The 25282-nt window shown below is 41.8% G+C and overlaps 1 protein-coding gene and 1 long non-coding RNA gene across 2 annotated transcripts in view; one reads left to right on the top strand and one right to left on the bottom strand.

Annotated features, from left to right (window-relative positions):
* DARS1 (aspartyl-tRNA synthetase 1) overlaps window positions 1-4013 on the bottom strand; it is a 70327-nt gene extending 66314 nt beyond the window's left edge. Inside the window, exons 1-2 of the mRNA XM_045559266.1 lie at window positions 3736-4013; window positions 1711-1768 (exon numbers count right to left, since the gene is read on the bottom strand). Of these exons, the coding sequence (XP_045415222.1) occupies window positions 1711-1768; window positions 3736-3801 (124 nt within the window). The 5' untranslated portion in view covers window positions 3802-4013. The remainder of the gene's footprint in view (window positions 1-1710; window positions 1769-3735) is intronic.
* An 895-nt stretch (window positions 4014-4908) lies between these two features.
* Window positions 4909-25051, top strand: LOC123643606. Its single transcript, XR_006736846.1, has 4 exons — window positions 4909-4957; window positions 20326-20383; window positions 22997-23027; window positions 25013-25051. It is a non-coding gene; the product is annotated as an uncharacterized LOC123643606 (long non-coding RNA).
* Window positions 25052-25282: the final 231 nt, after the last annotated feature.

The following is a 25282-nucleotide window of genomic DNA, read 5'->3' as shown; positions in this document are numbered from 1 at the left end:
GAGTGGACTTAGAAACTTCAATGAAGATTAGGGTAATTTTAATAGTAATTTGGAAAAGAAAAAGGGTAACAATCCTTCTTTTCTTGTGGCATCCCAATTAATTAGCATAGGGGTCCTCAACCTTTAATATATCCCAACATACTTGAGGCACACGTTATACTCCCACCAGTATGACTGGCTGAGTCAATGATCAGCGGCAGTAGGGTTTCAGTTTGAAAAACTAGTGCCTATCCCATACCTTCAAGAGTCACTGGCACTAGAGTGAAAGAATTTGGAGAAATGGAAGCAGATGAGAAAGGAAACCATGCTGAGCAAAGTATTAGGATTTTTACAGATGTACAAACCAAAGGTAGAATTTTATTCTTATGTTACTATAATCATATTACATACATGGGTTATCTTTCCCTCTGGTGGGGGGAACTTGTAAGTGGAAGAACATGGCAGTCTGTGGATTTGCTGGCCAAACAGGAACAGCAATTATGTCAATAGCTGCTTGGAGCCTATGTAAAAGCTTCAAACTCCAGTGAGCTTCTCTGTGCTACATCTCAAGGAAATCCAGTTGAGTAAGCTACCCAAGCTGAAAAGAAAGTCTCAGTGTCTCCTACTGCTTGCCTTAGCAGGGGAATGTCATCCCCTAATCACAGCATCGCAGTCCATTTTATATAGGTCGAGCATCATAATCCAAAAATCTGAAATGCTCCAAAATCCACAGCTTTCTGAGCACTGACATGACACTCAAAGGAAATGCTCATTGTAGCATTTGAAGTGTCCACCAAAAGAAAAAGGACTGTTAAATAGCTGACTAAGTCTGTTGAAATTACACATGTAAAACAGAAATAAAAGGCAAACATTTACAAAGAGAAAATCTACAGGTCTGAGAGAAACAATATGAGACAAGTCAATTTCAAAAAAAAAAAAAAATATATATATATAAAGATGTCAACATACATTAACAAAAAAGGAAGCTGTGACAGACTGGGGTCTAAGAATAGTTAGTTTCATTCCCACTCAGTCTAAGAGTAAACAAAATGGGGTGGTGGTGGAGGAGGGCCTTTAAAACTCCAATGACAGTACTGCCAAGGGAACAACCAGGGTGGAAAAATCCATGGGCTCTAGGGTCAGAAGGCCTTAGTTCTAATCCCGTATCTGGCAGATTCCGGCTATGTGAGGCAAATTTCTTATCTTTCAACTTTGGTTCCTTTGAGTTTTTAAGGATGTTTTAGAGATTAAATGAGAAAATAAACGTTTGCAGAGTCAAGCAGAATAGTTGTTTAGTAAGTAATAGCCAAAACAGTCAGAAAAGTTGGTGGGGGGTGTAGAGTAAAGGAGGTAGTTTCATTAAAGCATGCAAAAAGGCTGCATGTGAAGAAGGCAGTTATTAGCCACTCTTCTTTTATCCCCTACGCCACAGTTAAATCTTACCTAAGTGTTTAGGAACATTTTTAATATGTAATTTACCATTTAAAATATGCCATTTAACCTACAATACTCATTTAAAGTATTTTCTTTCTTTTCTAGATTAGGAACCCTAAACTGATAATGTTTACACAGGGTTATAGCATCTACTTGGGGTTATTAATGTCATTTAAGTTTTTCAGAACTATGCCTTCAGAGTTAGGTCTTTAGTTACGCCAACCTTTAAAGCTTTATGAAGAGCTTCCCTGGAGCAGAAAGAAAAAAAGCTTTATTTATTAACATATAGCCACTAACCTGGTTTTTCTTGTGATTGTATCATTGAAGATATTCCATATCTCTCTTTAGCATAATCCTATAAAAAAAGGTTTTGCATCATGACTTTTTATGTAAAGACTAATAGCATAGTAAACACATAAATACAAATGATGATACAAAAATGAATTTAACTTTCAGGATCATTTTATTAATTCAGAGAAGTCAGTAGTTTTATAATGTGGAAATCTGTCATTCATTTACATATGTGCTCTATAGAAAAAAGACAAGCACCCAGTTTCTGGTTAGTTTGTTTTTAAGCTCACCACTCCTAGATGGATATACCACACTTAACAGCACTCTCAGATAAAATTTACACACATGTACAACACATCTTAACTGCCTTCTTCAAAAAGGAGATGAAACTACTTCAAAGCAGGAATATATATTTCCTCTGTGAAGGGAGGAGGATCAAGTACCGCAGTTTTATTAACTTCCTATTACAGGAAGAGATGTTCAAAGAGAACCACAGTTCTGGGTAAGCTTTCTGAGTACCAGATGTCCACAGTTTTTAGAAATTGGAGATGCTGGGTAAAAGCTAGCTACAACTTTCCTTTTGTAAAACATCATCAAAAAATCCACCAGCTTCCTGTCTCTAAAAACTAGCTTTAGGATCCCAGGTTACAAGGGTTCAACACTGACGGTATAATTATGTCAAATTTCTTGTTACAGATTTAGAGTTAGGAACAGGAAACAAGAGACCTAAAGTCAAGACTATTAACAAACTATCTTTATAAAATAGATATGTGACCTTTTAATCTTACTTTACCTCTAAAATGATCTCTTCAGATCTCTTTAGCTATAAAATGACCTAACTCTGCCACATTGTCTACCTTATACCTACACCTCTGCTATCTGCAGGAGTGCACTGCTAGTTTATTCTTAGATTTTTTTCCAAGGTAACTTAAATCTGTATGAAACAATTAGTTTCTGTCACTCTACAGCTACCTGTTGTAATCCTCTTTTAGATCTGGAGGATACTGGATTTTGTTAGTATACCAAGATAAACCAAACATGTTAAGGTGCTTACTGAGCAATTTTTTTTTCAAATATATAAAAGAAATACACATTGGGACAAAGATAACCCCAGCCAGAGAGATACAGTCACACAATGAAGCCTGAGGGCAGCATAAACAGGTTAAATTGTGTGAAGACGAAAAAAAAAAAAAAGCGTCATCCATTCTAATTAGTACTATTCTTATTTCAGCAACCCTTATTCCATCTGATATTTCAAGACGACCTATTTCTTAAGGAGTTTACCACAAATTAAGAATTCCTCAACAGAAAAATCAGGAGCCAGGCAAGAATTGAGGTTTAGTATTACAGCACACATAACATTTCGGGTGGTTTGGAACTTTGATTTCTGAAAAGCACTGAAGGAACACGTGCTGTTACGAATAACCCCGCGTGATTTTGGGGTCACTTCACCTCAAATGCATTCTCTGCAACCATCACTACCCACATCACTGGGTCACTCAGAGGGAGAAAAGAAAATTGACATGTACTCTTTAAAGCTGTCACAAAGAAAACGATCATTAAACATATTGGCAGACGGTTTTGCTAAGTAGTGTCTTTACTTGCCAAAACATTGGGAACACGAGGGCTGAGTACGTATCAATCACCAGCGGCTATTCAAATTTTCCGGGGGTGGGGGGAGTGCATTACGTGCAGAACGTGCCGAACACAGGGAAGCTAAAGGGTGGTCCCGCGGCTCCTACTTCCGGGGCAGTAGGTGCTTCCCGTCCACCCTACCCTGGGGACACGATGATTGTGGGCCAGAACTCCCAGGTGACCCTGTGAGAAACGCGGTCCGGAGTGGGTCTGGCGCCGCTGCTAGGGCAACAGCCCTGGAGGCCCGTGGGGGCTCTGGGCGCCGGACGCCAGGCCCGCGGCCCGCAGGGAAAGTGCCGGCAGGGATCCCAAAGGCAGGGCCCCCAGCTCACCCTCCCTCCGCGCGGGCCGGCCCAGGGGTCTGTCCTCCCAAGCCCGGGAAAAGAGGAAACCCACTTCCGCCGCGTCCATGATCTCCCGCGGCTTCTCCTGAATCTTGCGGCTGGCGTTGGCGCTGGGCATCGGGACAGGGAACTGGGCAGTGGACACCACCCTCCCTCGCAGGCTTCCGTAGGGCAGGCCACAGGGGCTTTCTCCCTCCCGCAGAGTCTCCGCCCTCCCGGACCTCCGGACCTCAGCACACGCGCTCGGACGCCGCGTGGAGGGGGCTGCTTCGAAAGATCGCGAGAGCCGCGGCTATCGCGAGATCCAGGAGCGCGGCGGCCGCTCGCCGAGTCTCCTCCCCCTCCTGCCCCGCCCTCTACGGAAGTTTTCCCGGAGTTGGAGGGAATTCCGGAGAGTTTGTTAAAGTGTCGCGGATTGACTCTGAAGGGCGGGGCCCTAGGGTGCCGCTTACCACGCCTTGGGGCGGTGCAACTGTTGGCTGTTCAACTTCTGCTCCATGTCCTTCCAGCCCTTTCAACTCCTCCTGGGTTTAACCAATGACTATTCACTAAAATACCCACCCAAGCCTCGGTTTTCCTCTCTTGAACTTTCCCACCTCACTCTTCCCAGCAGCGATGTAGCTGGTTAGGGTCAGAGGGGGCCTCTTGCAAACCATTGGTCTGCGTGTTGGGACACGGGTGAAATTGGCTTGCTAAGGCAGGATCGGGTACCGCTGGGTATCTAAATGATAAGAGAGGTATAAACACAATGGCAGCAACGACAACAAACCCCACACAATTGCACTGATTGCCTGGATCTGTTGCCTTGTCAGAGGCAGTGCATAGTGTTGGTTTTTCAGTGGATGAATCTCCCCAAATTAGGCTTTTCTAAAATCTGAATGCAAATCCCATCTCTTACTCCTTTGCTAGGGTGGGGATCCCGTCTTTCCATTTGTCCATGAGGTCTCTCCATGAACTTCTTCCTTCGGCTCCCTTTCCTTGATAGATTATTCTTATTTAGATCATAGCTCTGTAGTGAGACTGTAAATGTATACTCTTGGTTCTGGCTCTCCTTGATAAAGATAGAAAAGAAGCATTTGCCAGATCAATGGCCACGTATCATATGCCTGAAGTGTCATGAATCTGCTCTAGTAAAGATATCACAGCTGCAATTAACTGATGCTATGACTTGGTTGAATTCGCAGTAGTCTAATGTCAACCTCCTGAATCTGTCTGATTTTTGCAGGAACGGTACTGGTGACGATAGGAATATGACGGAGACTACCAACCATCAGGTCTTTACGGGTTGCACTAAATTCTGCCATTCCTCTGGGGATGTGATGTTGTTTGTGATTTACTATCTTAGTTGGGTGCTGGGGAAGCGATTTTAGGGTTTTCCTCCTAGCCTTCTGTGGTATGGTAGCCTTATTCCACAGGCCAAGAAACTGTAGGGGAGCAGCTCTGCTGTGTCACCCTGGCCACCTTGCAGATATCTAAATAAGCCACATAGGCACGGGCTTGAACTGCAGCTAATCTGAATATTGGGAGAACACCTTGTGATCTTCCTGGAACATGAGAGGAAGGGAGGCCATTTCACATTCACTTTCCTGTTTCCCTGGGGGGCTGTCATGGGATAGTTTCTCATCACCTCTCAGGTTCTGATGAAGTATGGGACTTCTTGACCTCCTCCCCCAGTAGAGCTGCAGATTATAAAACTGCTTAGCTGGAGTTGAGAAGTAGTTCTTTAGCAACAAGGTGTCCCACAACTCAAGTTGCAGATATCTAGTCCCTTTTGTTTCAGTATTGTCCTTTCTGGTGTGTGGGACAAGGATCACAGGGAGCTGGAACCTTTAACTTACTCTTCTTTTCACTGTCTATCTAAGTAATAAACTGTCTAAATCTAAAAGGCGATTGTAGCAGGACGGTGGCCATGGAAGTCGGAATCTGCTAAGGAGTGTGTAACAACTCACCTGCCGAATCAAAAATAAATAAATAAATAAATAAATAAATAAAAGGGGATTGTTATAGCTTTACTGATGGAATCAGTCAGGCCTTGACCTTGGCCTTGGTTGTCTTGTGTTTTCCTGTATTGACAGGAATCAATGTGGGGCTTTGCCAACTACCAATACATCTATTCCAAATGATACATTTAGGTATTGGGAAAATGACTTATGGGTAGGCCCATGGACCCACAGGACCCATTCTAGGTGTTGCTGTTAAGAGGTCTGAAGCACCATTGTGATTCTTGATCCTTTGTATATGATTCTTTTATCTCTGGAAAAAAGCTCACAAGGCCCTTTTCTTTGTTCCTAATGCTCTGGAATGTCATAATGTATCATAGCTTGTGGGTCTAAATTCATCATTGTGCTGGTGATTCAGTGGACCTTTCGATCTGGAAACCCGTTTAGTTGTGGGACATTTTCTTGAAAAATTTCTTTGATGATTCTTTTCCTTCCATTTCCTCTTGTCTGTCTTTCTTTAATATTATTCACGCATTGGCCTTTTTGATCTTCTAATTTTCTTATCATTTCTCTCCATTTTCCATCTTATTAACCCTTTTGATCTGCTTTTGAGATACTTCTTTAACTTTATCTTCTAATCTTTCAATTGAAGTTTTCTCATTTTTGTCATCATGTTCACAGCTTCCTAAAGCACATTTTTTGTTGAGTGGTCCTTTAAAGGAATAGAATCCTAACCTTTTAACATGTATGTAAAATCTTCTCATCTTACTGAGCATATTAATAAAGTGATTTTTTGAGTAAAATTTTTAAAATGTTCTCTTTACATAGCCCATTTCTTACAAGTTGCTTTTTTGTTTGTTTGTTTTGGGTCTCTATCTTCCATGTTACAGACTTACTTCAGCTATCTGGTGAATCCTTAATTGCCGGCTTATGTCAAAGGTGGGACTAAAAAGCTAATGAGAAGCTCTGAGCATTTGCATGGGGGGGTTGTCAATTTTTAGTTTTACTATATGATGATCTGATTGGGCCATTTGATGGGTGTCAGGATCTTTAGATCTTTCCCTTTGGCTGGTCAGATTGTTCAGAAAAAAAAAAAAAAAACTTTTCTGATCTCCTGCCTTAAGAGTAAAGGTTTGCTAGTGTTAGGAATATTTTTTATCCAATATGTATTTGGTCACCAAATTCCCCTACTTTTGGTGCTGTACCCCTAGTTTGGGTACAGTACCCAGTTCCTGAACTCAAAGTGCCCACAGGGTAGGAGAGGACCCTTGCCAAAAGAGTATGGAGGGATGAGGGGATCATGCTTCTCATGTAGCTTTCCCCAAAATAGTCCCTATTATAACTCCCACTCCCCACTTTCATTTCTGGAGGTACTTGGTGCTGCTTTTCCTGAGTCTTTTGAGGTTTCTGTGGTATAAAATAAGTTATTTCTCAGCTTTCCTGATGGGTACTTTAGGATTCAACTTTTTTATATCAGCTAGGTAGATTACTGCTTTCTAGCTTCCCACATTTTGGAGCTATTGTCTCCTCTCCTGTTCTATCCTCTTGATTGTAGTTTTGGTGGGATTAGGGGAAGGAGCAAGATTAGAGCTGCCATCTTAGCACAGAAGTCGCTTTTCATGTTTTATTTTATAACGTCACTGTATACAAGGTCTATAGCTGATGACTGTAGCTACCAGAATGAATACCAACCTCATACGTTCTTTCAACAAGTATTTATTGAGAGCTGACTATGTGCCCGGTGTAGACATTTGGGATACATCAGAGAACAAAGTAGATAAAGATCCCTGTTCTTGTGAATCTTATGTTTTAGAGGATGGAGGTAGACAATAAATACTGAACACAATAATTATATAACATTTTAGAAAGTGATAATAAAAAAGAAAGGAAAAGTAGAGCAAGGTAAGGGGAATGAGAGTGCGGGGGCAGGGAGGTGGGGTGGGTTGCAATATTAAATATGGTGGTCAGGGTGGGGCCTCATTGAGAAGGAGACATTTGAAGATTTGAAGGCAGTGAGAGATGTGCCCGTGTACATGTCTAGGGGAACAGCATTCCAGGCAGAAAAACAGCCAGTGCAAAGGCTTTAAGGTGGGAGGAACAAGGAGGCTAGTGTTCTATATCTAGAGTAACATCTTTAAGGGCTCTGGAGTGTGTAGGGTTCTTTGTCTATCCTGAATGACTCCAGTTTGCCAAGCTTTTTTTAAAGAAATTGTGGTAAAAAACACATAATATAAAATTTACACTTTTAACCTTTTTCAAGTATACAGTTCAGTAATGTTAACTGTATTCACGTTGTTGTGTAACAGATCTCAAGAACTTTTTCTGAGAAACTGAAATTTGATATCCATGGAACAACAACTCTCCATTTCTCCCTTCCCCCAGTCCCTAGAAACCACCATTCTTTGTGTTTTCACGATTTTAACTACTCTACATATCACATATAAATGGAATCGTGTAGTATATACCCTGTTGCAAATTGCCAAGCTTTTTGAGTTCTTGTATTGCAAATTCATTCTGGTTCCATCCTTGCTGTCATGCTGGATTCAGTTATTACTTCTCTCATACTTGCATGTAATTCAAATCTTAGCACCCCTATATGCCAGCTGAATTCAATGGGATGCCTTTGGCAGCAAAGAAGAGAAACCCTGACTCAGACTGTTTTAAATAGTGAAGGAGTATATTGATCACACAGTAGAAGTGTGGAAAAAGGGAGCGTCTGGGTTTGGTTGATTCAGCCATCCAGCAATGTCATCAAGGATAGAGCAGTTCTTTCCTTGCTCTGTAGGCTTCATCCTCAGGTTGGTAGCAAGATGGTTGCAGCTAATTCAGCATCATATCCAGTCATGACAACATCAGAGAAGGAGACAGACCTTGTACCTTCCTGTGCTTCTGTCTTAAACATAGAAAGCTTTCCTCAAAATTCCTCACATCTCATTGGCCAGAATTGGATCACGTGTCTATGCTTGAACCAGTTACTGGTAGGGGCAATGGGATCAATAGGCCAATCAGGCCCCAGGATTTTGTGGGTGGGTTGGGAGTGTTGCCTCTACTGGAGCACGTGGATACATGAGAGAGAGGTGGATACCTAAATACGATCAGAGTCTGTTAGGAAGGAGAAAGGAGAGAATGGATGCTGAACGTACAGCCAGTAGTGTCCACGACATTAGCTGCGTGATTTGAGGAAAGTCATTTAACATCTCTGTTCCTTAGTTTTCTCAAGAAAATAAGGATAATGGTATTTTTCTCATGCAAGGATTACATGACATAATAATCAAAATGAGGACACATATATGAAACACCCGGGACAGTCCATGGCCCGTACTATTGCTTGGTTCGATGGTTCTCAAACTCTGGGCCCTGGACCAATAGTATCAACATCAGCATGGTGTGGTGTTACTGGCTGAATTATATACCCCCTGCCCCTCCCCAATTCCCACGTTGAAGTCCTAACCCCCATACCTCGGAATGTGATTCTATTTGGAGATAAGCTTTTAAAAGAGGAGATTAAGTTAAAATGAGGTGATTAGGGTGGGTCTTAATCCAATATGACTGGTGTCCTTAGAAGAAGAAATTAGGACACAGACACACATAGAGGGAAGACCATGTGAAGACACAGGGAGAAGACAGCCATTTACAAGTCAAGGAGAGAGGCTTTGGAAGAAACCAACTCTGTCAGCATCTTAATCGCAGACTTCTAGCTTCCAGAACTGTGAGAAAATAAATTTCTTTCATTTAAGCCACCCAGTATGTGGTACTTTGTTATGGCAGCCCAAGCAAACTGATTCACTACTTGTTAGAAATGTAGAGTCTCTGCCCTATCCTAGACCTACTGAATCAGAAACTGAGGATAAAACCCAGCAATCTGTGTTTTAAAAGCCCTTTTAGTGATTCTTATGCACCGGCCCAGCCTAGCCCAGTTGTTAAGGATATAGGAACCTGACTAGCCTGGGTTCACATCCTGACTCTCCTACTTACTGGCTATGTGATTTGGGGTACTTTTAAAAACCCCTCTGTGTTTCAGTTTCCTCATCTGTAAAATGGGGATAATTCTAGTCCCTCCCTCTTAGGTTGCTATGATGATAAGGCTGCCTAGATAGAATTTAGGACAGTGCTTGGTGCATAGTTAATGCTCAGCAAGTGTGAGCTACTGTTAAGGTACATAACATATAAATGTTGAATCCACATCTCATTTGAAATAGCTGAGTTTGAAAAAACAGATAGCCAAGTTTATTGGAATTATTTGTAAAGTGAGGACCTGAGAACTCCCTTGAGTAAAGTTGGACACTCCAGTGCCTATTTTGACTGCTTGACACTCACTATATTTTTTCTTATTTCCTGGTTTATGATTGTGTTGAGGAAAATGCAAATCGTGCCAAGTTCTTTGGAGTTTATGCAAATAATACATAGCACACATTGTTATGTTGCTCTTCATCCTCTATGGAGGCCTATTGTCATCAATTTTATATCCTGTTCCCATGAGAACTGTACCTTGTACTTCTCTTTGCATTCTGTTCTTGATGGATTGTCTGGTTTCTCACTTGGACAACTTATCCCCTTTCCCTGACAGCCCATTTAAAACCACCTTCTATTAAAAACAGTTTTCCATCAAGGCACCTAGATAGTCATTTCCCTTGTTTTTCATCTGCCTTCTATCTGAGGCTATTCCAATTGTTTTACAGTCTACAGCTGCCACTAGATACTAATGACATTTTCACTGGGCAAGTTGCAATTCCCAGCCTTGTTTCTGTATATTTGATTGTCTTCAGTATTTTATGTGAGTTGTAAACACACTGGGTAGAAACAACTCAATAAACGACAAACAGTAAAATGAATAATAAAAAGTTATAGTCTCATAAAATGAGAATGAGTGGGCCCCTCTCCCAAATAGAAGTAAGCCAGGGGCACCAGGATATTACGAAAGTGCTGGATGCTGCTACTTTCCATTAAAATAGTCTTTTAGTCCCAAACTTGTTGTTTTTGTAATCCTCCCCTGCAATATGCAATTCTCTTTTCCTTCCACTCACCATCTTAATCACTCTGCAAAACATAAGCATTCATTTATCATCTAGGCCACAAATCTTAGTGTCATTTCTTATTGCTTTCTCTTCTCTCTAACATTCAAAAATCTACCAAAGTCTTTCTGCTTTTCTCTTTTTAACATTATCCATCTCTAAGTTATCTCAAAGAGCAGATTTTCTACAATTGTGGCGAACTGGAAGGTTCAAGGTAAATAATTTATTTGGTGAGATTATCCCTAATCTTATTTTGTAAATCTGTATATGACTATAGCCATATCCAGAAATTCTATAAAGGCCTTTAACGCCCCCTCACCCCATAAATTGTAATGTAAAATACAAGGCAGATGTAAAGTATATCACATTTAAAAAAAATTGTACCTGGGTGAGGAGGTGGGGAAAAATCAAAATCTCAGTATTAGCAATTATAAGACTCTCATGGGTGCCTTGTTGTCTGACTCTTCCTATTCATTATTCAGATTCCCTTTTATTGTTTTGTGCTTTGCTCACTTTAACATAATACCCTTCAGTTTTTCACTATAAGCTCACCATTGTCACTAGCAAGGAGTATGAGATTTTATCTTTTATCTTTTCTTTAAGGAAAACTTTTTACTTTCAGAAATGCATAGTTATTTTCTCTAACCTAATGTCCTTTTTTTGTTTTCATTCATGTTTCTGAACATGATTTTAGACCCATTTCCATATGCTGAAGAATAACCCCTATTTGAGTCATATATAAACAAGTTCCATTTACTTCTTCATTTTAGTAGGTAACTCTGTGATCCAAACTCAAATTGGTCTTCCTAACTGAGTCACATTGTTAGGAAAATGTAGTTCCTCACTATTCCCTTAGCTGTGGTAAATCGTGTTTCCAAATATGGCTGCAACAATATTTCTCATTCAATATGTTCTTTTGCAATGTAACTGTGGCACTCTCTCATCAACAAGTAGTCTATTTTCACTGCTTTTGAATCTAAACTGGCCTAAAACCTGTTTTGACTAATAGAATGTCCTCTCCAAGGCTGGGCCTTAATGTTTTAGAATATTCTTTCTTGGAACTATTTGCCATGCCGTGAGGAAACTCAAGAAGCCACATGAAAAGACATGGAGAATAACTGAGGACCTTGGCCAACGACCTCAGCTGAGCTCCCAGCTGGAATGTCAATGAGGCCATTTTATTTAATTAATTAATTAATTTATTTTTGAGACAGAGTCTCACTCTTTTGCCCAGGCTAGAGTGTCGTGGTGTCAGCCTAGCTCACAGCAACCTCAAACTCCTGGGCTCAAATGAGGCCATTTTAAACATTCCAGCCAATTTAGAGCACTAGCCAATGCTCTACGAGCTAGAACTGCCTGATCAAACCATAGCATCTTGGGAAATAATAAATAGCTGTTGTTTTAAGCCACTGCATTTTGAGATGGTTCGTAATGCAGTAATACCTGACAAGTTCACCTGTTCACCTCATCACCTTCAGACCTCTGCAAAGAAAAACAACTTACTCTCTGGGTCTTCACAATCATTTTGGCTCTACGGACAAAGAGGCTAACCCTTCAGTGATTATGAAAATGGCCAAATAATAATCACAATACTAATTAACACTTTTCCAGTGCTTATGATGGTCCAGGCACTGCTTTAAGTGTAATATATTTAATTTTTAGAACAACTTTTTAAATTAGTTCTATTATTATACCCATGTTATAGATGGGAAAAACTAAGGCACAGAGAGGCAAAGAAGCTTGTACAAAGTCAACCAGTAAGGAGTGGAAATCGCCATTAGAACCCTAACCATCAGACCCCAGAGCCACATGCTTAGCTACTGTGATGTCTTGCCTCCCATAAATAATGCTTCAAGCTTACCAGGTTAATCCTAAAATGACTTAGGTGAGTGAAGTGTTTTTTCTTTGATCTGTGTGACTTGGTCTTCCTGCTTTAGTTCAGAAAGTCCTTTAAGGCTTTGATTGCCTCATTTATTGATTCTAGGTTCTGGGCTATGTCCCATGCCACCAGTTACATTTGGAGAAGTCTAGTGGTAGGAAAGTCTAAACTAGTTGACTATTCCTCCATTCACAGTTCAGGGTAGGACAGAGCGTTTGCCCAGTTTTCCCAGGTTCCGCATCCCTGGGCGGCCACCGCAGAGGGCAGCAGAGTGACAGGCAGCCAGGGGGCGAGAGGGGACAGAGAAGCGGAACTGGTGAAGGCCCCAGGCTGTGCAGGGGCGGGGTGGAGCTCTTTGAGCATCCCCTGAGCCTTGAGAGCCAGGCAGGAGCGCTGCCCCAAGTCCCTCATCTTCCTCCAACTGCAGGAAGAGACAGCTTCTTCTAATAACAAGGGCCATGGCAGCCAAAACCAGCCCAAACCGTGCCAGTCAGACGTGAAGTGGAGGAAAGTCTCTGTGCTTGTTATGCGACTGCAGCCTCAACAGTCCCCTGCCTTCAGGTGCCTGCCTGCTGGAGCTGTCAGGGCAAAGGGTGTGATTTTGCTTTAAGCAGCCCTTGAAGTCCTCCTGCTTCCTATTTACCAGATAACTGCCCTAGGGACTCTCAAGGAAATTTTTAAAGGCTAATTATAAAATTCAGTAGGCCCTCCTCCTTCTACTGTATTAAGAACAAGGCCTTTGGAGACAGACAACCCTGGGTCAGAGCTGCATCTCTGCTGCTTTATTACTCTGTGGCTTTGGGGAAGTTGCTTTCTTCTCTGAACCTCAGTGTCCTTAACTGTAGAATGGGTTAGTGATCTTTATCTGATGCGCTTGTTGTGAGGAATAAGTTAGCCCTGTAGTCGAAGCCCTTGGCCTCGTGTATACCAAGCAACCATCAGGGTAGCTATTAGTTATGTACACAGTACATATTGTGTATCTATAGGACCATTAACATAGCCTGTGGACTTAGCATGTAAGCTGCAAAGGGTAGAGCAGGTGTTTCATGCTCTACTATACAATGTTTGCTCAGGGAAAAGATAATCACCACAATCTGTTTTAGAAAAGTGCTATCTTTTAAATTCTTCCCTTTCTACTTCTTATTTTAGTTTTGTCCTCTAAATGCTTTGGAGATATGTGGTATTAAACTGACTTCTACTAGCACTCTGGGGGGTCTAGGCAGGAGGATCGCTTGAGCCCAAGAGTTTGAGGTTGCTGTGAGCTAGGCTGATGCCACGGCACTCTAGCCTGGGTAACAGAGTGAGACTCTGTCTCAAAAAAAAAAAAAAAGAAAAGAAAAGAAAAGAAAAGAAAAAGAAACTGACTTCTATAAGTTTAAAAAGTATTTGGGTCTTGATGAAATGCTGTTAATCTGAGGCTTAGGGGTTTCCAGTGGTTGGTGAATCTCTTGCAATTGCATGCAACATTGCTTGTGTTTACATGTGTGTGCATTTTGAGGGGAAATGATTCATGATCATCAACAGATTCCCAAAGAGGTCCATGCTTGGACAAAAAACTGAGAACCTTAATATAGAACTTTCTTTTAAATCTTCTATTGAAAGTAAGTTGAAGGCCTTCCTTGACTTAAGACAAAGCAAGTGCTGCTTTGCGAAGCACTGGAAATGGATCCTGTTTTTCTTAGCCAAGGACTGGTCTCTTTTCTCTAGTGTATCCCACAGGCACAGGTAATGCCATAAAGACAGGACCACGGGATGAAGAGGTATCGCTTTCTCTAATTACAGCTAACGAAGACCCAAGCCTAACGTCAGCTGCACCTTCTGTCTCTGGGAGGTCACTTAAGGAGTAGACCTATAATTAGGATTTGCTACCTGAAACATAATTCTCAGGATGATGAATATCTAAATCATGTCCCTAGACACATACCTGAGACAAAACCCTAAGGGCTGATGCCCATAAGGGGGTGCGTGTGGTGTCCTTCATTCAGTGGGGATTAACAAATGAGAATATCACTGAGAATCTCGGAAGGGGCAGGTGTCCAAGAGGCCCTTTTGACGTTTGCAATGGGGCCTGACAGCCCGTGCACTGACCTCCATAATTTATGCCTCTGGCACAGAATCTGTGCAAAGCACAATGGCCACATCAGCATTTTGGGATTTAAAGCTGTCTTCGCTTACCCACAGATCCTCTTCCTCAAATTGTAAGGATGATGAAGCAGCTCATTGATTTCACTTTATTGTAAAAGAAAATTATTATTATTATTTAAATGAAAATACAGTTGGGGAGGAGTATAATTTAATGTAACTTAAGAGTTCAGTTGTTGCTGACTATTCTTTGATTGTTATTGTTACATCTCTTTAATTAACAAGAAATTCATAAATTAAGGAGTATGCAATATAAGCCTCCTGGAATATATTAGGGAAACATTTTTGATCCATGCAAATAAATTGCGGTAAGCTGTGGGTGCACCTGTTCCTAGTCATGTCCCAGGACTATGTGAAACTCCAGCACAGGATGAACGTCTGTTGGTGTCAGTATAACAATAACAAAACAAAGTTGGCTTTGGGGAGGGAAGTCTTTGGTGGGCGGGGAGCCACCATCTGCAGCTAGCGCCCAGAGCGGCTGCGTGTTCTGATGCCCATCAACCAGGAAAGGGAGTCTAAGGCTTTCAAATGATTTTCCCACTTCACAAAACTGTTATAAAATAAAATACAAATCCTTCCTGAATGTTCCTAGCTTTCCTTCCTTTAGGAAGTTTTCGGTCAATGGGAAACAAAGCCTTATTCAAAGGATTAAAGCCGTAGTCATTCTATTGTTTATGGCTTCAATAATGTGGCTTTCCTTCCACAGACAAAATTTTCAATTCACAAATCATCTAAAAAACAGGAAATTTGGGGGAAACACATGACTATGATAACAAACAAGGGATCTATCATGTGGTATAGAAGTTTACACAAAGAGGCATCCGATTTTAAGGGTTTTTTTGTTTTTTGTTTTTGACTGCGCTGGGTTTCTGGATGCATTCTAGGAAGATCATTCCTTAAAAGAAAAAGCCATATGGCTTATAACATAAAACTGCTCAGTTCCCACCCCACCCCCAGAAAACAATGGAAGAGGGGAAGCAGGTTCTGGCTATATTTTCGTGGCTGCACTCCAGGCAGTACAGTAGAGGCAACAGGCAGGTTTCTGAAGTGCCCTCTTTTCCCTGTGATCCTTAGGTCTCTGGGTCCCCCCTCACCCCATGCAAGTCCCAGGCCCTTACTTAGGAGATGGAGGAAGAAGGGCCAGCCACATTGGTTAACAGGGCTGGAGGGAATGTTCGAGGGGGAGGCAATGGCCATAGGGAGCCATCGAGGGTTAAAGAGGTTGTGGAAATAGTCACTACTTTTGCAAGCAGGTTGGTGGGGTGCAAGGATAAAGCAGCAGCTCTAAACTGTGAGCAGACAAACTCACTTTGGAAGTCTATCTTCGCCGCTTCTAAATAAACTACCAAGAGAATTATTATTTTATTTAGATTGCTCATTTTGGTGACAATCTTTTAATCATTTGAGCTATGTGCTGAAAGAAACGTAGATCCTCCTGAATAATAATTTTTTATGTCCACAGTTCCCCGACACCATGATTTTTCCCTCAGTCCCTATCTTTCTCCTTTCCTTTTAACTTATATCCTCATGTTTCCCTAATTGAAGGAAGACAGAATCTGTTTGCTTCCTAGCATTTTCTTCTACTGCTCTCGCTACTGCAAGTGTGGTACAGATCCCAGCAGCAGAACAGCAGCAGAGAATGCAGAATCTTGGGCCCCATCCTGTGACGACTGAGTCAGAATTAGCATTTTAGCAGGATCCTTGGTGATTTGCATACACGTCAAAGTTTGGGAAGGGCTGATCTATACAGATCTTATCTGTAGACCTGACTCATAATCCACACTCCCCATGGCTGGCAAGATCCTACATTCTCCGGCCCAGCCCAGTCTCATCCCATATCATTCTACCTGTCGTTCGCTAGTTCCAGCCCCACTAGCCTCGCTTGTTCTGGCCTCCAAGCCTTTGCACTCACTGTTCCCTCTGCCTGGAATGCTCTTGCCCTATCTTAGTATGGCTGGCTTTTATTTCATTGTGGTTTCTTAATGTTACTTCCTTAGAAGATGTTTCCCTGACCACTCTATGAAGAACCACTCCCAACCCAGTCTTTCTATCCCATTACCCTGTTTCATATTTTTTTTTTATGGCACTGATTTTCATCTGAGGTTATTTTATTCATTCATTTTGGGGGCTGTTTTGTTCAGGGTTGTATTTCCAGTGTGCAGAGCAGTACCTGGCACATCGAAGGTGCTGAATAAATATTTATAGGATGAATGAATAAAGTTTTGGGGATCACGAGCAGTGAGAACATAGGCCCAGACAATTCTAAGGTAAGATCTGGCACCTTCTGAGCCAACCCAACAGCTTTCAGTTAACTGACCTAAGACCAATGCTTTTCAATCCCCAGGTCAGTAGTGCTCAGAGCCTGGTCCCCTGACTGGTTGCATCCGTATCACTGGGGAACTTGATAGAAAGGCAAATTCTCCAGCTTCACCATAGACCTATTGAGTCAGAAACCTTGGCAATGGGGTTCAGCAATCTGTGTTTTAATGAGATTTCTAGGTAATTCTGATGTACTGCCCCAGACAATACGAATATCTTACCTGTGTAGAGAACCCACAGTGTTCCCAGCCCTTTTACATATATCACTGTTGTTCTGGACTTTTAAAAAAGTCCTGAGAATAGGCAAGGCAGGTGTCATTACTCCTATCTTATAGATGAAGAAATTGAGCCCTAAGAACTGATTTGGTTTGCCTATGGTCATACTGTTTCATCAGAATCACTTGGGATGCTTGTTAAAATTGCAGATACCTGGGCTCTACCCCAGATCTACTGAATCAGAATCACTGGGGCTGAGGCTTTGAAATCTAGATTTTTTTTTTTTTTTTTTTTTTTTAAAAAAAAGCTCCCTATAGGCCGGGCATGGTGGCTCACGCCTGTAATCCTAGCACTCTGGGAGGCCGAGGCGGGTGGATCGCTCAAGGTCAGGAGTTCGAGACCAGCCTGAGCAAGAGCGAGACCCTGTCTCTACTAAAAATAGAAAGAAATTATCTGGCTAACTAAAATATATATAGAAAAAATTAGCTGGGCATGGTGGCGCATGCCTGTAGTCCCAGCTACTTGGGAGGCTGAGGCAGTAGGATCGCTTAAGCCCAGGAGTTCGAGGTTGCTGTGAGCTAGGCTGACGCCACAGCACTCACTCTAGCCCGGGTAACAAAGCGAGACTCTGTCTCAAAAAAAAAAAAAAAAAAAAAGAAGCTTCCTAGGGTGAAGCTTCTAAAATTTGAGAACCAATTACAGCAGGAAACAGAATAGGAATGAGAACTCATAGCCCCTCATTCCTAATGCTCTTAGAGGATCTTGAGAAAGATAAGTACAAATGATACTGATCTTTAGTACCTTTAGTGAAAATAGTTAAACCAAACTCTTAGTAATGCTTTCACCTTTATTAGACCCTAACCCTGTTTGCTACTCTTGTAACTAAGGAGAATGAAATTCTATGACAATGGGCTGTTTTTGTATATAAATTTAGTTGTGATTATTATGGAATCAACTAAGGTGTGGCAGGTTTTGTTGGTTAGTGTGTGATACGGGAATTTTTATTTATTTTTTCTGCTGTGAGAATCATTGTAAGGTATTTGACCTGTTTGGGGCACTCCTGCAGTTCTTTACCAATGGCTGTGCTTACTTTCTTTTCCTAACGTCTTCTAATTAAGAAGAAAATTTTAGAAAAAGAAAAAAAAGTCTTCAAATCCAGCAGCTATGGTTGTTTAAGCAATCATTATGACCACAGACATCATTAATTTACCTGAGTAGTCTGGAAAATGCTAATTAAAAAGACTTCACATTGGCAGGTAACTCCCAGATCTCTTTTTCCTGTCCGACCAACTCCCCCCAAACTCCAGACCCATAAATTCAACTGCATATAGAACAGCTCTCTTGTAGATGTCCTGCAGGCATCTGAATCTTCCTGTGTCCCAAACCAAATTCATTAGCTTTCTTCCCTCATCCATCCATTCTTCCTCCTGGATACACTCTATCAGCTAATGATTATACATCCCATCCACTGCCTCATCTTGGCCAGAAATCTAGGTGTTGTCTTTGGATTCCTTCCATCCTCCCTCTGGATAGTCAACCAGGCCTTTCATTTTACTTCTCAGCTCTGTCTCTAATCCCTCCCCCACTCTTCATCTCAACTCAGCTCTCCCTCATCATCTCCTGCTTGGGCTGCCATGATGCCTTCCAAAGTGGCCCCCTCATCTGTGCTTCTAGTTGACTTCATTTCCCCTCTTCCATGCTTCCGACCATATGCTTTGGTGCCATCAAACTGCTTTCACTTCTTCCTTTTTTTTAAAAAAAGTGTTTTCCGTTTTAATTTCTGAGACACATGACACATCCGTGTCAATGTCAAGTCTTGAAAGGTTCTATTACATTCACAAGGCACACAGGAAATCTCTCTCCTGGCAGCGGAAAAATCAAAAGAAGAGAGCTTCAGGGAGTTCAATTGTCACCCACAAGAAGTTTCAGTTTCTGAAGTTTTTGGCTCTCCACACCACGGAAGACCACCAACACTCCCTGGTTGTCTGGCACCTGCCTATGGTCTTTCTGTTTATTGGGCTGTAGGTCCATATCTTCACCATCTTCATAACTTCTCTTGGGGCGACTGGGAGTGTAGGATGCTGAAAAACCGACTTCAGCTTGGTTTGCATTAACATCAGCTTCTTTTACCCATGCAGATTCCTTAGGCACTGGAACAGAACAGTTTGTCTTTCCAAAATGGTAGTTTGGGGAGAGCTTAAATCAACTTTTTGTTGAGGTCCACAGTCTGCTACATCTTTGTATTTTCCAAAATGAAGAATACATGCTTTTGTGTTTTGGTTAACTGTTTATAAACTCTCATGTAAAACTCAGGCTCAAACACATCCTGAATCATGCAATAAAATTTCACAAACCTAACTGGCTTCAAATAATGAAGGGGAAGTTCATTCAAAGACGGTACCCATTAAGGAGCATTATTTTCCTTCAGCTTTTCCTTAAAATATTCAATGACTTTCCTTTCCCAGCTAGGACTAACTCCATTTTGGGCTCTTTTTGAGGGAGGAGCCACTGTACCCTCATTCTCAGTCTAAAAGCTGCTTTCACTTCTTAATGATGTTTTATGCCCCTGTGCCTTTGCACATGCTACATCTGCTCTGTTGATTTTTCTTTTCCCATCTCCCATGGATGACAAATTCCTACTTATTTTTCATGATTTCACTCAGGTATTATTTCCTCTCTGAGGACTCCTCAATAGCCACCCCCCCAACCCCACCCCACTCCACCCCGGTACGTGCAAAAATTGTCTTCCATGAAACTGGTTCCTGGTGCCAAAAAGGTTGGTGACTGCTGCTCTATAGAGTAGACAGTTCCCTCCTTTGTGCTCCCAAACTAGCATGTAGTCTGCCTTCATTATAGTACCTTGCTCCGTAGGTTGCATGCCTTGTTTATATTTTCTTCTCCTCATCAGAGCATGAACTCTGACTCATGCTCTAATTAACATGTCATCTTAATGCTTGAATCACCACCCTCTGGTACAGAACCTGGCTCATCAGAGACACTCAAACATGTGTTCAGTGATTACCTGTCTGGAGGTCTGGATTCCAGAGATGGCTGAGGGTAAGAGGAACTAAAAAGTATTGAGCAACTATTATGTATGAAGAGCTTAACACTCATTATTTATCTATTTTTTACAGATAATACTTGGAAATGGATGTTATTCCAATTACATACATGTTGAAACTCAAATTCAAGGTAATTACATTATCTGCTTGAGGTCTTACAGTTAGTAAATGATAGTGCTTAGAGTTTTCTAGCATATTCTAACTCCAAACTCCATGTTCTTCTGTCTATTCCATGCGGGCCTCTAGTCTGTTAGCCTGGCACAAGCCATATGTTTTAGAATAATTTCCCACTCTTTGTTTGCAAAATGCTAACATATTTCATCTCAAAAGGTAGTGGTGATACCGTGTGTACTTTGGTGGGCTCCAAAGATGGTCCCCAATAAGCCCTGCCTCCTGGTAGTTATGCCCTTCTGTAGGTCCTCCTCCCTTCTATGCAGGCTGGTTCTGCGTAGCCAGTAGGATGTAGCAGAAGCAGTGCTGCCGGGCTTCCACGGTGGGGTGAGAAGCCTCTCAATGCCCACCCAGAACACTTACTCTGGGGGAGGCCAGCTGCCACGTGATATATCTGACTCCCTAGAATATCCATGTTGTGGGGATGCCTAAGCTGGTTGCATGGAGAGATGTCTGGCCGGGCCCCACCGTCCCGGCCATCTCAGCTCAGGTACCAGTTATGCGAGTGACGAAGCCATCTAAATGTGCAGCCCCAGCCACCTTCTGACTGCAACTGCATAAGACACCCCAAGTGAGAACTGCCTAGAGGAGCCTCGTATTATCCTCTCTCATAGAACCAGGACAAATTGTTGTGTGAAGCCACTCTGTTTTGTGGTGGTTTGTCAGACAAGCAGTAGGAAACTAGAACACTATGATTTTTTTTTAAAGAAAATAACCTGATATTCATAAGCACAGCCTTTTAAGCTTCTTTTATTGTTTGCCCCTTGATACAAGTATAGTCTGCAATGTAAGGAGATTTCTGTCCCAGCCCTTAACAAGATTTATGATCTCGATCATGTCTCTTTATAATAATGTCATTGAACTCCACTTGGTTCAATTCTAAAATGAAGGGTAGCCTAGTTAATCACTAAGGTCCATATTGGTTCCAAAATTGTATCATTGCCTTCAAACTATAAGGGAAAATTGACTTCTCTGATAAGTTTTAACTTGCAGTAAAATTTTATGGGCACAAGAATTTTAAGCAAGGCAGTGAATGCCAGGCAAGTTCTGACTCAGCACAATGCTGTCAGTTAAGCAGGACACAAAAAGGAGTCAGGAGCAACTTTAAATCCGATCCTTTAGCTCCTTCTTCCTGAAGCAAAATTCAAAGAGATGATTATCTGTAACAAAAGACTTGAAAGAGGATTCTCACGTTTCTCCTTAAACTCTGTTACTCAAGTCTGTAGGTAACTTCAGGATTTTTGACTGAAGATTCAGATTTGCATAGTTGACTCAGTCTCCGGAAGGTCCCTACACTCAAATGCTAAGTTTAGGGCAAGTGACCTGAGTGATTCCTAGAGGAAATAAACTCTCGCCTGAGAACAACAGCTGAAGTAAAATCCCATAAGCCAGGAAAACAGCCACACAATCACAGTAACAGGTGGTCAGTTTCAAAACAAGTTTCAAGGTCTGACTCGCCAGGCACCTGCTCTAGAACCACAGACAGCAGCGTAACACTGTCTGGGTCCACGTTAGGTCATCCCTGCCACGCTCTAAGGAAGATTAACTATCTTTATTAGCAGCGCTAGTCATGGTAGGTTAGATGGCTGCCTATCTGTGGTAGTAACTCTTGTGTTTCCTTTTGAGAGGGAGAGGGAATGAGTGGGAATTTGGGAACTGAACAGGACGTTGGAGATTAACCAGTTCAACCCCCTTAATGGCTGAGCAAAGGGAAGCCCAGAGGAGATACGTAGGGACTCACTCAAGGTCACATGAGGTATAGAAGCAGAAATTCCCTCATCCCCAAGTTATTATGAAAAAATTTAAACACACAACAAAGTTAAAAGGATTTTTACACAGAATACCTTATACCCATTTCCTGGATTCTACTGTCAACATTTTATTAAACTTGTTTATCACTTATCTATCCATCCTCTATCATTCTACCTTTTTTCTTGGATGCATTTCAAGGTGAACTGCAGACATCTGTACTCCTTCCCTTAAAGTAGCATAGTGTTTTATCATCATATTATTTAGTACCTCAGTTTTACATACATTATGGAATTAGGAAAAATTACAAGAAGTCACTGGACCCCATAAATGTAAACTGGCATCAGCGAGTCTAACAGAGAACCCGGCTTCCTCAGACCCTAACTCCAAGGCACTTGAGGATTCTTACTAAGAACAAATTCCAGAGATGGTAGAAATATTAGTGGATTGACATCACTGTTTATGTTGTTCTCTCCACCTGGAATCCTGCTTTTTCCCCTTCCTGCTCCACTTATTGAAATCCTGTCCATTCCTCCAAGAATGATTTCTGATGTCTGCAGGGAAGATACATGTATTCTTGTTTTAAGAAAAAAAGTTATTAAAAAAATATGAACTGCCACCTCCTTCCCAATGCCTTTCCCAAACCCTGAGTTTTAACCTTTTCATTTGAATGCCCACGAGTCATCATTGCTACTTTTCCTATCTCCTTCTACTCTGTTACGGTTTAATGTTTATCACAAGTACTGTTCCTCCTCCTACTAATACTTATGGCTAATTCCTCTTTGTGGGGGACTATATCTTAAGACTTATGTATCTGTTACAGGTCTTTGCATGGAGTCAACATTGAGCAACAGGTAACTTCAAATTTCAAATCAACAAAATATTGTTTGGGCAGCTTTCTGCAAATCTTAGGAACCATCTGTATCAGAGTCCACTGAAGAGCTTGTTTAGTGTGCATATTTCCAGACCTCTCACCCTCAGAAATGCTGATTCAGTAGTTTTGAGGCAGGGGTCCAGGAGGCTGCAGCCTTAGCAAGTACCCCTGGTGATTTTGACACAGGTGGCACAGGGGCTGAACTTGTAGAAATTTGTTGGTCCACATCACCAACCTTACTTTAGGTTAGGTCTTTAATCGCCTTTAAACCAGCAACCCTCATCTGCCTGTCCCTTGAATGGATCTGGATAAAGGTGTGGCAAACCAGGCACCAGTCACGGCGGGGTGTGACAGTCATGGCAGCATCCCCTTACCACATTGTCTGCTGCCACTCACCACTTCTGCTGTTGCCACCAACCCTCAAGTTTCCCTTTGTCACTTCCCCCTTGCCACCACCAACTGCCACTACCCCCTGCTCCTTACCCTCCAAGGCAGACAGATCCAGTGTTGAGCACTTGAGAAAGATGGGATGAGGGCGTTCCCATTCTACACTCACAATCCCACGTCTGGGAGCAAAAGAACACCTACTTCTGACCCTGGCTTCTTAAGAAGCCCAGCAAACCTGCATAGAAAGTTGGGTCCATGGTTTAAAGTTCCTGCCACCTTTGATTTTACAATGAGTGGAAAGTGAAGTTGAGTAATAGGTCTCTTGCCCAAGTGTTAAGGGCCACCACAAAGCATAGAGCAATGGAGACAGGACTTGATGACTTGCTGTCGGTGCCCTCCTCTAGGCTGAGTGTCTCTGAGTAGGGAAGGCTGACTGCGGTCATCTCCACTGTCTGGTCTTAGCAGAGTATTTCTTATACATATTGAAGTTTGCTTTCTGTCAGGTGCCAAAAGGCTAATACTAAGAAAAACTCTGGTTCAGAGAGTTGTTTCATGAAGCATAACCTGCTTTAAGTTTTCAGTTTTGAAATCAGTTTCTCTAAGACATTTCCACCCTCACCATTTGTAGTTCAACATAGATTTCTCTATTGCAGTGGTTCCTAAACTTTAGCAGGCATCAGATTCATCTGGAGGCCTTGTCAGAACACAGATTTCTGGACCTCACCCACAGAGTTTCTGATTCTCTAGGTCTGGGAAGGGGCCCCCAAATTTTCATTTCTAACAAGTGGCTGGACGATGCTGATGCTGCTGGTCTGGAGGCCACAGTTGGAGGACCACTCTTCTAAAAGAAGGCAAAATGGGAGTACTTGTTAGACCACTTGCCGGTCTGCCTGCCTGTCTTCTTATGTCACCATATAGCAGTGTTTCTCAGCCCTAGTTGTCCATTAGAATTACATGTGAACCTTTTAAAACACAGAGCCTGGGTGGAATGCTCAGACCCTACCTTAGACCCAACTAAGTCCACAGCTCTGGGGATGGGGCTTGGGTAGTTTTTAAAAAGATCCCCAGGTGATTCTAATGGGGATCCAGGGCTGAAAACCACAAGCATATATTAATAGCAAGCTCTGGCCCTGTTCTGTGTTAACATATGATTCTCATTTGACAAATGTATATTGACCACCTAATATATGTCCTAGAAAATGATAAAGCATATAAGAAATGGTTCCTGACCTCAAGCAGAGATAGATCACATGCCCAAATATTTAAACAAAAAGCTGGTCTGTGGTGAGTGCCAATTAGAAGAATAAACCATTACTGAAAACAGAAGGCTAGATGATCCAAGGTAAATCAATGCTGCACTTGATCCTCACATTGTGATAAGTTATGTATGCCTCTGCCACACATGAAACATATCCCTTTGGTGGGGGAAATTGCTCATTTATTGGTTCATTGAGGATGCTCCAACTGATTCACCATGGTAGGTGTGATTGAACCATGGAAATGATGGAACATTAAATCAATAGCTAGTCAGCTGGCGACTATTCCTTTGCTAAGTATGCTATTAACGTTCTGTTTCAGAAGTCCTGAGCTCAGTAAAGGTGAACCTTTTCAGCGGAGAAATACAACATGAATTACGTTTAGAAAATACTTCAATCTGGAATTTTTAAATAAAAATTACTTAAATATGAAAAAAACCCTGAAATTATTTGTGAATCAAAAGAAAAAAAAACCCAACTGGGGTCAAACATCAAACCATATTTAATTTGCCTTAAAAATAAGTTCTTATTTGTATCCACTAGAATACAAGGTAATTTAATTATTCAATGACAGCTGGCCCATGGAGGGGAG

This window comes from Lemur catta, chromosome 8 (genome assembly GCF_020740605.2).
Source record: "Lemur catta isolate mLemCat1 chromosome 8, mLemCat1.pri, whole genome shotgun sequence".
Lineage (NCBI taxonomy): Eukaryota > Metazoa > Chordata > Mammalia > Primates > Lemuridae > Lemur > Lemur catta.
Note: the sequence above shows the minus strand (reverse complement) of the source record. Positions and strands in the feature narration are given on the sequence as shown.